General features: G+C 44.2%; 1 protein-coding gene and 1 pseudogene across 2 annotated transcripts in view; one reads left to right on the top strand and one right to left on the bottom strand.

The window, feature by feature from the left end:
- The window catches only part of stab1 (stabilin 1), a 341,714-nt gene that overhangs the window by 142,413 nt on the left and 183,587 nt on the right, over positions 1-15,714 (top strand). For both annotated transcript variants that reach the window (XM_072280942.1, XM_072280940.1), the window contains exons 25-26: positions 2,245-2,403; positions 14,796-14,891. In XM_072280942.1, the coding sequence (XP_072137043.1) occupies positions 2,245-2,403; positions 14,796-14,891 (255 nt within the window). The remainder of the gene's footprint in view (positions 1-2,244; positions 2,404-14,795; positions 14,892-15,714) is intronic.
- LOC140211296 (Y-box-binding protein 1-like) lies at positions 9,133-9,785 on the bottom strand (annotated as a pseudogene).

Here is a 15,714-nt window from a genome sequence, read left to right as displayed (position 1 = left end):
AAGTTGATCTGGTCTTCATTCCAGAGTCAAAAAATAAAGGTTATGACATAAACAAAACAGAATTTCACAAAATTCCATTTTTCAGAATTTCAAGCAGTCAAACTAGCTCTAATTGAAGAATCGCCCACAAATCCTTTACAGAGGATGCCAGAATTGAACTCTGAACTCTGACACCCCAAGCTGTAATAGGGACATGCTAATCTCTACGCTGCCATAGAGCCCAAACGTCTGTGACATCCATGCCATCCAGCAAGTCCTATCTATACTAATTCCATTATCAGCATTTGGTTTGTAAATCAGCATTATTTGTAAATGAGGGCAAGGATGTAGAGGGGTTAGGATTTGAGAGCTAAAGTTAAGCCTGTGCATGGGTATTGAGTCTTAGTGTGGGATAAGATGTGTATGGGCAAGTTTTGGTCAAATTGCAATTGGTGTCTAATGAAGAGTGGAAAATTGGTGAAGAGGACACTGTGAGATTTGGTCAAGTTCAGAAGCTGAGTTGATTGTAAAAAATAATTATTAATTAGCAATGCAAGTTTTAAGTTATTGCGTGGTGTAAAAGACCTTCGTGACTTTATATTGCACCATTGAACTGCCAATGCATGGAGCTCCTTTGTACCTTGCACAAAGAAAATATAGGTTTTAGGATTGAGGCTTGGTCCAGGGAGTTGGAAGAAGTGCCACTCATGAGGATTGAATGGGGCTGCTAGAAAGGAGGAGGTGGAGTGGACTGCAAATGCTTAGCATGAGTGAGGTAAGGTAAATCTCTGTTGGCTGGAGATCGGTGCCTTATCAGAGTGTGGTTCTGACTTGGGATGAGGTAATTGTGTAGGTTGGGGAATTAGGAAAATCAAGTGATTGGGAAGTTCAGAAGATTAAAGAATTTGGCCAATTGAAGAGTTTGAGTGGGGAGTCAGGAAGTTGTGGGTTGAAATGAATTGGGAGATCAGACCTAATGGAGAACAGTGGGGTTGGAATCCATTGGTAGTCTCATGGTGAGAATAGGGGACAGAAGGATTAAAGGTAAGTGAGTCTCAGTTCAGGGCAGTATGATCCTGGAAATGCATGGTGACAGGTAATTTCCTCAGCAACATTCCTTCTGGAGCTGAAGTCTTGCAAAGATGTGGTTGGTTGAATTTCTGCAGGGGTACTAAATAACACAGAAATGTCATTACTGTGTTTCACTCTGGGAAAGGTCCATCAAAAACTATGAAATAAACTATGGTAAATCGACCATCTCTTAAACGTTTGTTCTTTTGAAGGTCTAGACTAACTACAGTTTTTGAATGTGAGTGGATCATTTACAGTGAGCTTTGCATTCCTCATATTTTTGGGTAGATGCAAATAATGAACATATGCTTGCCCAAAGACAGTAGAGGCCATGGACTCCAAGCCAATCTGATACTCTTCCTGATGGCTGGGATAATAGGTGTTTTTCTTTCCTAGAGTTATAACTTAAGAGCAAAGTTACATTGTGAGGTAAAATTCTAATGGATAATTCCAAATCTTAGAGCTCCTGGGATTCTGCATTACCTATGGATGATTGTGCAACAGCAACACTCTTCCCATATCTCCCCAAATTCTGACTAGAATTTACACAAAAGTTGGATTCTGTAAGCAATCTCCATAGACCTAGATGTTTTTATTTTCTTGCATATTGGATTTTGAACATTCTGAATATTGGCAATGTGTTTTCCTCTTTTCATTCTCAGCATCAATATAAAATATTGCAAAAAAACAAAGCTGAGATTTCCTCTATGATCTGTTTTTTTCACACAATATTTAGTTTGGCATGTGATGACTGTTGTGGTTAAGTTGGCCTGATGTGAGCATGCCTTGAACTTAGTTGTTGCTGTTAGGTTCTGGGCTAGTTCATAACATTCTGTTCTGCCATTCCACTGCAAACTGAGTAAATGAGCCACATTTAAAACTAACTGTAACAGCTATTGGCAAATAGAGTGAGGCTAATAAACCCCTTTAGTGACAGCAACTGAGATCAGAAATGATTCATCTAATTGAGCATAATGGGAGGGTTACAATGCTACCGTAGGTAATGGTCCAACAACCCTTACAACACACACAAAATCCGTCCTGATGAAGGGTCTCGGCCCGAAACGTTGACTGTTTTACCCGATGATGCCTGGCCTGCTGAGTTCCTCCAGTATTTTGTGTGTGTTACTTGGATTTCCAGCATCTGCAAATTTTCTCTTGTCAGCAACCTTTACGTATGTTTTTCTATTACAGGCAGAATGTTTAAATCTAGGCCCTGGAAAGGTAACCTGCCAATGCAACATGGGATGGACTGGTGATGGGCGAGTCTGCACTGAAATAAATGAATGTTTATTGAGCACGCGAGGAGGTTGTGATGAAAATGCTGATTGTCAGTATATTGGACCTGGACAGGTAAACTTTATGGAGCTTTCCACTTGTTTTATGAAAAGTATGAGATAAAATATCTTGCCAAAAAACTATATCAGACACTGGTGAAGGGGAAAATGTGTACATCTGCAGAGGACAATAAATGATGGGTTGTCTTGTGAGAGCAGAGCACCTGGCTACCTCACACAGGCATTACTTTGATAAGAAAGAACATTCAGGGCTGGGAATTGAGATTCCTGACGCAAAAGACAAGAGGGTGATTCTTTGCAGCTTCACTAGGAGGGTGGCGGAGGGGGATGGGTCTGTGATCTGGCATGTATTCAGCACAAGTAGACAATACCTGTGCAGCCAAACAAAGTGCAGTTGTGGTAAGCTACAAAAAATTCTGGTTTGGGCTAAGTACTGAGCCACGCGATCACGACCTTATCCCAGGGTGCTGTTACATAAAGCGTAAAGTTTTACTCTGAGCCCTCCAAGGGTAGGAGGTGAGGTCAACATTGTTATTCGAGAGTGATACTCACTATTTTCCTCAATGTGAGCTTTAGGCTTCTAAATGTGAAAGAAACAGTCAATTTAAACCAAATCTTCCTATGTTAAAGTCAAGGGGCCATGTATGTAGTTTCCACAATTTTTCTCTTGTTATCCTCAAGCTCCTTGGACACGTCTTGGGACCTTAATCTTGCCTATTTACTTACTGCCCATTACGCCACTGGCATTTAGGACAACACTGAAGATCTTCCATCTCTGTTGGTCCTTGGCCAAACAGATTGAGAAGGATTCTTCATTGCTGTTTCCATTGTAGGGTAACGTAATAGCTGGAAACATACATAACTCACAGCCACCGACATTGAGTTGGGGGTCACTTTAAGAGGCTGTTCTGACGTGATGACGTAATTATGTGAAGTACTGTTACCATGCTTTGTATTCAGCGTTTGGAGCACAATAAATGAGCTACTACTGTTTTTCTTAAACATAAATGCCTCTGCCATTTTTATTTGTAAAAACCTACACTGGTGAACCCGATGCTCTGGGACAATTCCATGTCGGCCAATGCAATCACTTTGAAACTGCCAGAGTTTTGGGAGCAAAATGCCATTGCCTGGTTTCCACAAGCCAAGGCCCAATTCGTGCTGTCAGAAATCTCAGCCGACAACACCAAGTATTTCTATGTGGTAGTGCTGCTCAGTAACCACATGACTGTGAGAGCGATGAGTCCACTAAAACACCTGCCTGAACACGATTAATTCCGATTGCGGAAAACTCACCTTTTACAGACTTTTGGACCATCAGAGCCTGAATACAGCAAACAGTTGCTCTCCTTGCCCGGCCTTGGCAATGCTAAGCTGTTGGAGCTAATGGACCACGTGCTGTCTCTCCTGGGAGATAACCAGCCTTGTTTTATTTTTAAAAAGCTCTTCATGCAGCAAATGCCTGATAAAGTTTGCATAGCCCTCACTAACCCACATGTGAAGGACCATAGGGGCTTGCTAAAATGGCTGACAGTCTACACTCAGCTAGGCAGTGGTGCATCATTCCTCCTCCTTTCTTACCCCTATAAGCTTGGTCAGCAAGGCCCCCAACAGCTGCCAAACAGACGACGCTGGGTCTGTGTTCTTAGCAGATACTGGGATGTGCTGACCACTTTACAACTTTGACAGTGCCAACGCATCAGGACGTCAGAGGTCTGTGAAGACTGCGGGTTCCAGTTGTCTACTGTTTATTACGGACACCCTTTCAGGGCGACGCCTCCTGTGTGACACGGGGCTCAGGTGCCTGTGCTGCCAGCATTGCCTATTGATGAGAAGGCAAAAAGCAACAGAACCTTGCTGGAGGCCTCCAATGACCGCAGGATCCAGACATACGAGACGTAACAGGTGACATAACACTCTGCTTCAGTGGGCAACGCTACACATGGGACTTCGTCCTGGCTGAATTTGCTAGACCTCTGCTCCATGAGGATTTCCCATTAGTCAATCTTAAGAACTGCCAGCTTATGGATGTCAAAGACTTCGGATCATTACCCTGCTCCCCAGCAAGTCCTCACAATGACTGTCAAGCATGCACGTCACTGCATGTGAGTTACTTGACGGCTGGGTGAATTTCCAAACCTCACCACCCACATCCTCCACTTCAGTCACAGGGCCATTCTCACAACTGGCCTGCCAGTCCATGCCCACATGCGTAGACTGGACCTAGAAAAGCTGCCAACTGCAAAGGCTGAGTTTGCCAACTTAGAAAGACATGATGTTCTTCGCTGGCTGACCAGCCCCTCGATATACAAAATACTCTGCAGATGCTGGGGTCAAAGCAACACTCACAACACGCTGGAGGAACTCAGCAGGTCAGGCAGCATCCGTGGAAAAGATCAGTCGACGTTTCGGGCCGGAACCCTTCGTCAGGACTGTAGAGGGAAGGGTCAGAGGCCCTATAAAGAAGGTGGGGGGAGGGTGGGAAGGAGAAGGCTGGTAGGTTCCAGGTGAAAAACCAGTAAGGGGAAAGATAAAGGGGTGGGGGAGGGGAAGCAGGGAGGTGATAGGCAGGAAAGGTGAAGAAGGAATAGGGGAAAACACAATGGGTAGTAGAAGGAGGCAGAACCATGAGGGAGGTGATAGGCAGCTGAGGGAGGGGGCAGAGTGACATAGGGATAGAGGAAGGGAGGGGGAGCGAATTACTGGAAGTTGAAGAATTCTATGTTCATACCAAGGGGCTGGAGACTACCCAGACAGTATATGAGGTGTTGCTCCTCCAACCTGAGTCTAGCTTCATCATGGCAGTAGGAGAGGCTGGTGGGGTGATAGGTGAGGACAAAGGGAACTCTGTCCCTGTAGTGGTGACGGGAGGATGGGGTGAGAGCCGAAGTGCGGGAAATGGAGGAGATGCGGGTGAGGGCATCATTGATGACGGTAGAAGGGAAACCACGATCCTTAAAGAAAGAGGATATTTGAGATATCCTGGAACGGGAAGCCTCATCCTGGGAGCAGATGCGGCGGAGACGGAGGAACTGGGAATAGGGAATGGCATTTTTGCATGTGGCGGGGTGGGAAGAGGTATAGTCGAGGTAGTTATGAGAGTCAGTGGGCTTGTAGAAGATGTCAGTAGACAGCCTGTCTCCAGAGATGGAGACCGAGAGATTGAGAAAGGGGAGAGAAGTACCCCACCAGCCTCCGGATCCAGCACATTATCCTCCACAAATTCTGCCACCTTCAACAGGACCCCACCACTAAGCACATCTTTCCCTCTCCGCTTTCCGCAGGGATCGGTCCCTCTGCGACTCCCTGGTCGACACGTCCCTCCCCACGGATCTCCCACCCGGCACTTATCCCTGTAAGCGTAAGTGCTACACCTGTCCCTACACCTCCTCTTTTGCCACCATTCAGGGCCCCAAACAGTCCTTCCAGGTGAGGCAACACTTCACTTGTGAGTCTGTTGGGGTCATCTATTGCATCCGGTGCTCCCGGTGCAGCCTCCTCTACATCGGTGAAACCTGACGCAGATTGGGGGACCACTTCGTCGAGCACCTCTGCTCCGTCCGCCACAACAGACAGGATATCCCGGTAGCCACCCACTTCAACTCTGCTTCCCATTCCCATTCAGATACGTCCATACGTGGCCTCCTCTACTGCCATGATGAGGCTAAACTCAGGTTGGAGGAGCAACACCTCATATACCGTCTAGGTAGTCTCCGGCCCCTTGGTATGAACATAGAATTCTCCAACTTCTGGTAATTCCTTCCCTCTCTCTTCCCCTATTCCTATTTCACTCTGCTCCCTCCCCAGCTGCCTACCATCTCCCTCTTGGTTCTGCCTCCTTCTACTACCCATTGTGTTTTCCCCTATTCCTTCTTCACCTTTCCTGCCTATCCCCTCCCTGCTTCCCTCCCCCACCCCTTTATCTTTCCCTTTACTGGTTTTTCACCTGGAACCTACCAGCCTTCTCCTTCCCACCCTCCCCCCTCCTTCTTTATAGGGCCTCTGCCCCTTCCCTCTACAGTCCTGACGAGGGGTTCCGGCCCAAAACATCGACTCATCGTTTCCACGGATGCTGCCTGACCTGCTGAGTTCCTCCTGCGTGTTGTGAGTGTTGCTTCAGCCCCTCGATATGGTCCCTAAGTCCAATGATGTCCATGTGGAGAATACCAACGCCCTAATGAGAGTGTTACCTAGTCCCACACATCCAAGACTTGTCAGCACATTTAGCTGGGAAGGTAATTTTTCCCAAAGTCAGTCTAGTTAGGGGCTGCCATCAGGTGCCTGTGTACTTAGAGGACATTCCCAAAGTGGTAGTGATAATCCTGCTTGGCCTCTCTGAGTTTCTGCACATTGTGTTTGGGCTGAAAAATGCAGCACAGACTTTCCAATGGCGAATGGACTCTGTATTAAAAGACTTAGGTTTTCTTTTTGTTTACCTAGATGACATACATGTTGTCGGTGCATCCAAATCCGAACACGTATCTCATCTCCATACACTTTTCGAGCACTTAAGCCAAGACGGGTTGATTACCAACTGGTTAAATGCCAGGATGGATTGTCAAACATTGACGCTCACAACCATTGCATCTCCGCAGAAGGTGCAAAAGCCCTCCCATCAAAAGTAGCTGCAAGGTTGTTGCTGTGGCACCATTCCACTAGTTGGCATATCTCACTCCTGTACGCCCTCTCGTCTCCATCTGAGATTCTACCGACAATGGTTGTATCATCAGCAAATATATAGATGGTATTTGAGCTATGCCTGGCCACACAGTCATGTGTATATAGAGAGTAGAGCAGTAGGCTAAGCACACACCCCTGAGGTGCGCCAGTATTGATCGTCAGCGAGGAGGAGATATTATCACCAATCCGCACAGATTGTGGTCTTCCGGTTAGAAAGTCGAGGATCCAATTGCAGAGGGAGGTGCAGAGGCCCAGGTTCTGCAACTTCTCAGTCAGGATTGTGGGAATGATGGTATTAAATGCTGAGCTATAGTTGAAGAACAGCATCCTGACATAGGTGTTTGTGTTGTCTTGGTGGGCTAAAGTCACGTGGAGATCCATTGAGATTGCATCTGCTGTTGACCTGTTGTGGCAATAGGCAAACTGCAATGGGTCCAGGTCCTTGCTGATGCAGGAGTTCAACCTAGTCATGACCAACCTCTCAAAGCATTTCATCACTGTCGATGTGAGTGCTACTGGGCGATAGTCAGTACGGCAGCCCACATTATTCTTCTTAGGTACTAGTATAATTGTTGCCCTTTTGAAGCAAGTGAGAACTTCTGCCAGTAGCAGTGAGAAGTTGAAAATGTCCTTGAATATTCCCACTAGTTGGTTGACACAGGTTTTCAGAGCCTTACCAGGTATTCCATCGGGACCTTCCGCCTTGCGAGGGTTCACCCTGTTTAAAGACACCCTAACATCAGCCTCTGAGACAGAGATCACAGGGTCATCACGTGCAGCAGGGATATTCACAGCTGTAGTTGTGTTCTCCCTTTCAAAGCGGGCATAGAAGGTGTTGAGTTCAGTTGATAGTGAAGCATCAGTGTCATACATGCTATTGGGTTTCGCTTTGTGGGAAGTAATGTCTTGCAGACCCTGCCAGAGTTTCTGTGCATCTGATATCTCCTCCAAACTTGTTCAAAATTGTCTCTTCACCCTTGAAATAGGCCTCCGCAAATCATACCTGGTTTTCTGGTACATTTCTGGGTTGCCAGACTTGAATGGCACAGATCTAGCCTTCAGCAGATGACGTACCTCCTGATTCATCCACGGCTTTTGGTTTGTGTTGTGTATGTGGCCGTTTACACAACAATATCATTAAGAAAAACGCTGGAGACTGGAGCTAAGTTAACAGGGGCTTTTACTTACGGAACCTGGACTGAACATATATATACAGATCAATATGCGTCTAATAGTGCATGCTCAATACGATGTATTGGTACAACATAAAGTGGTCCTATATTATACAGTAGGTTATATGGTACACTCCTCCCCTTTTATTTTAATAGTGTATCAACCGTTTTTTTTTACTGGGGGCACTACGCTAAACAATATGTGTACCCTTAACATACAAATACTTACCAATTATTTACTTAGTAACTTAATAATATCAAATTATAATAAGGTAACATAATAATAATTATAACTCGAGTCTCTGGAGGGGATCTTCTCTGTCCCTCTGGGTAACGTCTGTCAATAAACTTGTTTGTTTTAATACAGATTTTCATATAAAAGTCATGAAAGTTGACCTCTGAGCTTAGGGAGTTTCCGTGGTCTGCTTCAAAGGTGACTTGCCACCAACAAAAGAAGTGGTTGGTGATCTGCTGTCTCTGCTAGTCATTCAAAAGTCGGGACAATCCAATGACTCACAGAAAGATCAGTACTTTACCAGTAATCTTTCACCATTTGATTTCACAGTTGATTGAAATCCTGTTGTTCGTTCCATTGTTCTTAAGCTGCTGTTAAAGTACAGTTTTGCTGATATTAAGGATTACCTGCAGTGCTATCTGTCTGGCTCGAGAGGGAGAATTCCTTCAGGTGCGCATTCAGCACAAGTGTGAAAATACAATAGAGCCCTTGCAGTTTGTTGCCAGAATTCGCCTCTGTTTTGATGCTATTTCCCAACTTCTTTGTGAAAAACAAGACACCTTGGCTGAGGATTCAAAATATGTACATGCAAAAGAAACTTCCTTGCAAAGGATGACATGTATGATTCTCAATGGAGGAAATGATTGGTTCGAGATTTACCTTGTGCGAAAGCTGTTCTGTTTGAATGGAATTGAGTTTATCCTCTGTTAGGTTTACCTTCTAACCCAGCAACCTGGTTTTCATTTATTTCACCACCATCAGCAATTTCTCCCTGAGGCTGGTCGCTATATTGTGGGCGGTGACCATAGTGACGATGAACAAGGTAAGGCGGGTAACACTGTCTTCTGTAGGGAGGGTGATGTTGCTGATCTTGATAACCTTAGCTTTCTCCAGCTGTTGCTGTGTCTGTCCATCTCCTTTCTCTCCACCTTCAGTGTTCCGTTGGTAATTACATGGTGGACCTCGGCGGCGAGGGTTGTAGTGACGGTAACGATTTTCGACCGCGGCATATCGGCTTCCTTGACTGGAACTCCTCCGGGACCAGTTATGTGTTACGTTTGCTGCTTTGGCACCCTTTTCGCCTTCCACTACGTCGAACTCCACAGCTTCACCATCTCCAACACTGCGGAGGTATTTCCGTGGGTTATTTTTTATAGCAGTCTGATGTACAAACACATCTTCCTTTGTATTATTCTTGTTGATGAATCCATATCCATTTCATACGTTGAACCACTTTACTGTTCCAAGAAGCTTTGTTGCGATGACTTTCTTCTCCCCGCGGGATTTGGGTTTGTTTGCCTGTTGCTGCCGCTGCTGTTTGGATTGCTGCTCCGTCTCGGCCTTGCTCATGCTGTTGACAGGCTGTGCGAGGTGGTTGCGGCTCGGGCTGGTCTAAGGTGGGGGCTCCTGCACTCTCTCTGCTTCTTTCTCCTCTCTAATATAATTCCTTTCCACTTTTTCTGTCTCCAGTTGCAGAAAAAGCTCTGCATTTCGTATTCCTTCCTTGTATTGTTGATCTAGTTTCTTCAACCTTTTCTGATACTCCTGCAAAGTGCCTTCCTGAACTGCTGTAGCTGTCTTTTGAGAGATGTCAATTTCTCCTGGTACATCTGCTCTTTTACTTCCAGGTAGTCTTCATCATCCTGCTTATTGGCAATATCTGTCTCCCTTGCATCCTCTGTATTTTCATCTGAGTCGGGACCATGGATACTGTGTTCGTCCTCATCATTGACTCTGTCTAGTTCCTCCTCATCATTGTAATAGTTGACAATGGGTGAGAGGAGAACTGTAGACATCTTCCCCGCCGAGCTGCCCTCCTTTGTTGACACAATTAGTGATGGTGTGCCAATCCAACTGGATTTTCCTGAGCCATTCACGTCCCAGCAACAGTGGTCCTCCATTTTTCAGTACGTAGAGGTTCAGCTGCTGTGTTTTACCTCCGTAGGTCACTGTCACTTTAATTTTACCTTTGGACACACTTTCTGTGCTGTGTAAGTCTTTAGCAGTAGTTTAGTTCATTTCAGAGGTATGTGCGAAAACAGTCGTTTGTAGTCGTGTACAGAGATCACTGTTAAAGCTGAGCCTGTGTCCAACTCCATTTTCAGTCTCACGCCTGCCACTTGTGGAGTGATCCATATTACTCTACGATCATCTGTCTCTTTCACGCTGTGAAGTTGCAGGCAAGACAATTCACTTTCGTCTGAGTCGTTTTCATCAGAACTGCTTTCTTTCATCTTGTGCACATTTCCTTGCTGAGGTTTCTTGTTTCTCTGCATTTTGCCCTTTTTCTGCTGTTTACTAGCTTTGCATACTCTGCCAATGTGGCCCTGTTTGCCACAGTTTCGGAATTCTTTGTCTTTAAACCAACAGTCATCAGGGTCATGTGACCTGTTCTCACAACGGTAACATTTCTTTCCTTCATTTCTGCTTAGTGACATTTTATTCGTAGCATATTCCAGAGATTTTTGTTGTATCTCTGAAGCACCTGGTGCGGCTGTTTCTAATGATATTGAGATGTTTAGCGCTTTCTCTAATGTAAGATCTTTTTCACACAGGAACAACTTCTGTGAGGTTTCAAAGTGCATGCGACACACTAACCTGTCCCTCAATGCGACTGATAAACCAGCTCCAAATTGATAATGTTCTGATAATTTGCGCAATTCAGCACCATATTCAGAAATGCTTTCATTTTTGCTCTGATTCCAATTGTAAAATTTAAACCTTTCAGCAATGACCAATGGTTTGGGGTTTAAATGCTGTTGGATAGTGTCTACTATCTGCTTGAACATTTTGTCAGCTGGCTTTTCAGGGGTTAACAAGCTCCGTAGCAGGTCATATGTTTTCGCGCCCATTACACTAAGGCTACATCCACATTAGACCGGATAATTTTGAAAATGCCGGTTTCGCATAAAAACAATAGGCGTCCACACCAGGCATTCTTGAAATTACTTCCGTCCACATTAAAATGGGAATTTGTGCAAATCTCCTCTTACTGGGCGTGCGCAGGACACATCTACAGGAAACAAGCGAAAAGGAAACTGTATACTATTTCCGTTTCCGCAGCAGCGTTGTGCTATTTCCATTGGTCAAAAACGAGTACCTACAACAACAGTGAAAGAAAGTTTTCAACAATGTCTTCGAGGAATACAAAGAAAACCTCTGCTGGAAAAAGCAGACTGGACTTCTTCGTTTGGACAGATGTTGAAGTTGAGCTGCTTCTGCGAGTTACAGGCGACTACAAAGCTATGTTTAACTCCAAACAAGCTATTAACGTAGACAATAAAGTAAACAACACACGCATGAAGCCGTCGGCCATTGTTGTTGTGGCGTTGCAGGTTGCGTTAAAGAAAACAATGTAATGCCGCGCTGCCACTACCATCTGTTCTGCAACATCATGACAGCATTTTGAAAAAGCTGGTTACCCCATACACACTACACTGCCCAACTGGCATTTTCAGATTTACACGCTCTGGAGAGCGTTTGAGAAGAGCTCCGTTTTTGGGGGAGGAAAACACCGTTTCAGTGTGAACGGAGGGTCAAAACGAAGAGAAAAAGCTTCGGTTATGGATTTATCCGATCTAGTATGGTCATAGCCGCAGTAAGACGCTGGCTTTCTTTTCTTCATTAACATCGTTAGCATCACAATATAACTCTTTTCTTTTAATATAAGTTGCCCAGTCTTCAATGCCACTATCAAATGTTGTAATGGTTTCAATTAACGCCATCCTTGTTATGTCAATTTAGCCTCGGTCCCTTGTTTTCTTTTTGACTCACAAGACCTTTTTTTTTGCGAGCGTTGCGAGCGCATTCTGGCTGGATGCATGTGTCGCTCCTTTTTCTTTTATCTCCCTACTGAGGCAGGCAGACCCTCAGCCTTGGGGTCAGCGCCGGCTGTGGTTTCGCCTGGACGCGTCGCGGCTCCGACAGTGTCTTTCAATCTCCCGACGTTCCCGACTCCGGCTGAACTCCCGCTTCCTTTTAGACTCTTGGCCTCACTCTGCCTCTTCTGAGTGCCGTTATCAATTAAAACACGGCATTCCGATACGATGCAGGTTCATTAACCTTGTCGCCAATTTGTTGTGTATGTGGCCGTTTACACAACAATGCTATTAGTAAAAACGCTAGAGACTGGAGCTAAGTTAACAGGGGCTTTTATTTTCGGAACCCGAACTGAATACATATATACAGATCAATATGCGCCTAATAGTGCATGCTCAATGCAATGTATTAGTACAACATAAAGTAGTCCTATATTATACAGTAAGTTATATGGTACCATCATGAATGAGTCTTTAGTGTTTGTTTTGCTTACCACCATCCATTTTGTTTTCTTAGGGTTGGTTTTTAGTCCGTAGTCAAGGCTTTTCTCATTCACTCTATTCAGCATAATTTACAGTTCGCATTCGCTGTCAGCTAACAACATGGTTTCGTCCGCATATCTGATGTTATCCACCTTCCGGCCTCCGATTGGAATACCTGTCTCCTGATGGTTGCATTCCCGAAAAATCCTTTCTCTGTAGAGGTTAAACAAATCCAGCGAGCCAACACAGCCTTGCCTTATGCCTGGTTTAATACATGCCCATGGTGATAGCTCATTTTCTACCCTGACTGCCACTTTCTGCTTCCAATACAAGTTCCTTATTATCTGCACATTCTCCCATCCCAGAGCGTACTTGTTCAACACCTCTATTACTTTCTCGTGTCTTACTTTATCAAAAGCCTTTTCATAGTCAATAAAGCATAAGTAGATGGTCTTTTGTGCCTCAATGCATCTCTCCATGATGTTTCTCAATGCAAATATTCCTTCCTTGTTCCTGCGCCTTTACGAAAACCAAACACTAAAGACTCATTGATGATGGTATCGTTACAAGTGAATTGTCAAGACATTGAACAGGTGCGGAAGTTTGATTATCTTGGCAGTTGTCTGACAGATGACGGGAGATGTGAAGTTGAGATCAGAAGGAGAATAGGTATGGCTAAGATCCAGTTCATGAAGCTAAAAGATCTACTATGCAATCGGAAGGTAGACATCCAAAGTAGAATCTGCTTCCTCGAGTGTTATGTATGGTCAGTGCTGAGGTATGGATCAGAAACATGGACCCTGAAGAAGGATGACATGAAACAAATTAATGCTTTTGAAATGTGGTGCTATCGACGAATGTTGAAGATCAGCTGGGTAGAGAAAGTTTCAAATGAGAGAGTTTTGTCGGAAGTTGATAGAACACAGACACGGATACTGCTGAAGAAGATCATGAAGTTAACAGTTGCTTATTGTGGACACGTTACGTGGAGAGATAACATCTTGTTGGACTTGCTATGTGGAAAGGTGGAGGGAAAGAAAAGAAGAGGAAGGCAAAGAACAACGTGGCTGGTTATGGTACAGTTTGGGAATATACAATAAGTCTTTGTAGGCATACACTCATCTACACAGGTTTTAATGAAGTTGGTAACAACTGCAGCATACTCATCCAGGTTCAAAGATGAATCCCTGAATACAGTCCAGTCCACCGATTCAAAGCAGTCCTGTAGGTGCTCCTGTGCTTCCCTTGTCCAAACCTTCTTGGTCCTCACTACTGGTGCTGCAGGCTTCAGTCTCTGCCTATACTCGGGGAGTAGAAGTACAGCCAGGTGATCAGACTTCCCAAGGTGAGGGCATGGAATAACACAGTAGGCATTCTTGATGGTGGTGTAGCAATGGTCCAGTGTGTTGTTTCCTCCGGTTTTGCAAGTGATCTGTTGATGGTAATTGCTTAGTGATTTTTTTTTCAGACTGGCCTGGTTAAAATCTCCCAAAATGGTGGTGAAGGCATTAGAGTGCGCTGTTGCATGCTTGTTGATCCCACTGCTCAGGGTGTCCTTTTAGAATGGAGATGAGGAGGAATTTCTTTAGCCAAAGAGAGGTGAATTTATGGAATTCTTTTCCACAAGCAACTGTGGAGACCAAGTCTTTGTGTATTTTTAAGGCAGAGGTTGATAGATTCTTAATTGGTCTGGGCATGAAGGGATATGGGGAGAAGGCAGGATATTGGGGCTGAGAAGAAAATTGGATTGGCCATGATGAAATGGCGGAGCACGCTTGATGGGCCAAATGGCCTAATTCTGTTCCTATATCTTATGGTTCCACATTCTATGCTTACAGGAGCTAATTAATCTAACAACCAGCATTTCTTTGGTGTGATGAAGAAAACTGGAATAAGGGTAAACACACACAGTCACAGCGATATTGCATTGTGTAGTTTGGTTGCAACATTCAACATTGAAGTCTTAGCTTTTCCTTTGCTTGTTAGTGTATTTTAACAACCCTTGAAAAATGCAAAAAAAATCCATTGACCAACATTTTTTTTGATCTCATTGCTTTAGAGTCACTGTGTCTGTAAGAGAGGGTTTGCTGGTGATGGCAAGATATGCAGTCCAATTGATCCATGCCTAGAAGAGAATGGTGGATGCCATGCATTGGTAAAACAACATTATATATTTTCATTGTTATTACAATTGTCACCAATATAAATTCCCAGCTGACACTTCACTGTTTCAGCCTTCAGGTTACTGCATAGTTGCTGGAAGCCGTTTAGTTCTGCTGAGAGATTACAAGGCAAACGGAGTCACATTATTCCACTTGTAAAGTAGCTTCCTAGGAGTAAAGTTCTCAGAATCAGTGCTGAAGTCTTTGTGCTTTACTTGAGAATAAAGTCTCAGGAAATTTGCCCCAGTGTGTATAGTGGTGGATCTCCAACCAATAATTCTTGACTAAATTGTGATTTAATCATGCACAATCTAGGCAATTTATTGATTTTTTTTAAAAAAGAGAAGTGAGAATACAGAATTGGTGGATGCTCAGCGGGAAACTTCATCATCTTCCCTCGCAGGCTATTCATGATTAATTCTACAGTGAAATGACACTCTGCTGCAAAGCTATAGTTGCTGCTTAAATTGTATGACTTAACCTTCCTTTTCTTGTATTCTGTGTCTTGGACAATATTTTGTATACCCTGTTAACCACCTTCTCTACCCACCCTGAGAGGATCCATAGGAAAGATTCAAGTTTATTCATTGTGTGTGCATCGAAACATACAAAGTCATTGCTTCTGTACTAAGAAGCAGATTTATAGGCCATCTACATTATATTCCTAAAAGTAAATAGCACATTATTGCAGAACGTCACAATTTATCACTCAGCCAAGATCTAAGAAAATGCCTAACAAGAATTGCTGCATGGAAAAAAAAGTAAGGTTGGGACTTGAAACACAGAATCTCTGAACCTTGATATGCCCAATTTTCA

The sequence above is a fragment of the Mobula birostris genome, chromosome 16 (genome assembly GCF_030028105.1).
Source record: "Mobula birostris isolate sMobBir1 chromosome 16, sMobBir1.hap1, whole genome shotgun sequence".
Lineage (NCBI taxonomy): Eukaryota > Metazoa > Chordata > Chondrichthyes > Myliobatiformes > Myliobatidae > Mobula > Mobula birostris.
The sequence above is the reverse complement of the archived record's forward strand: the minus strand, read 5'-3'. Positions and strand labels throughout refer to the sequence as shown.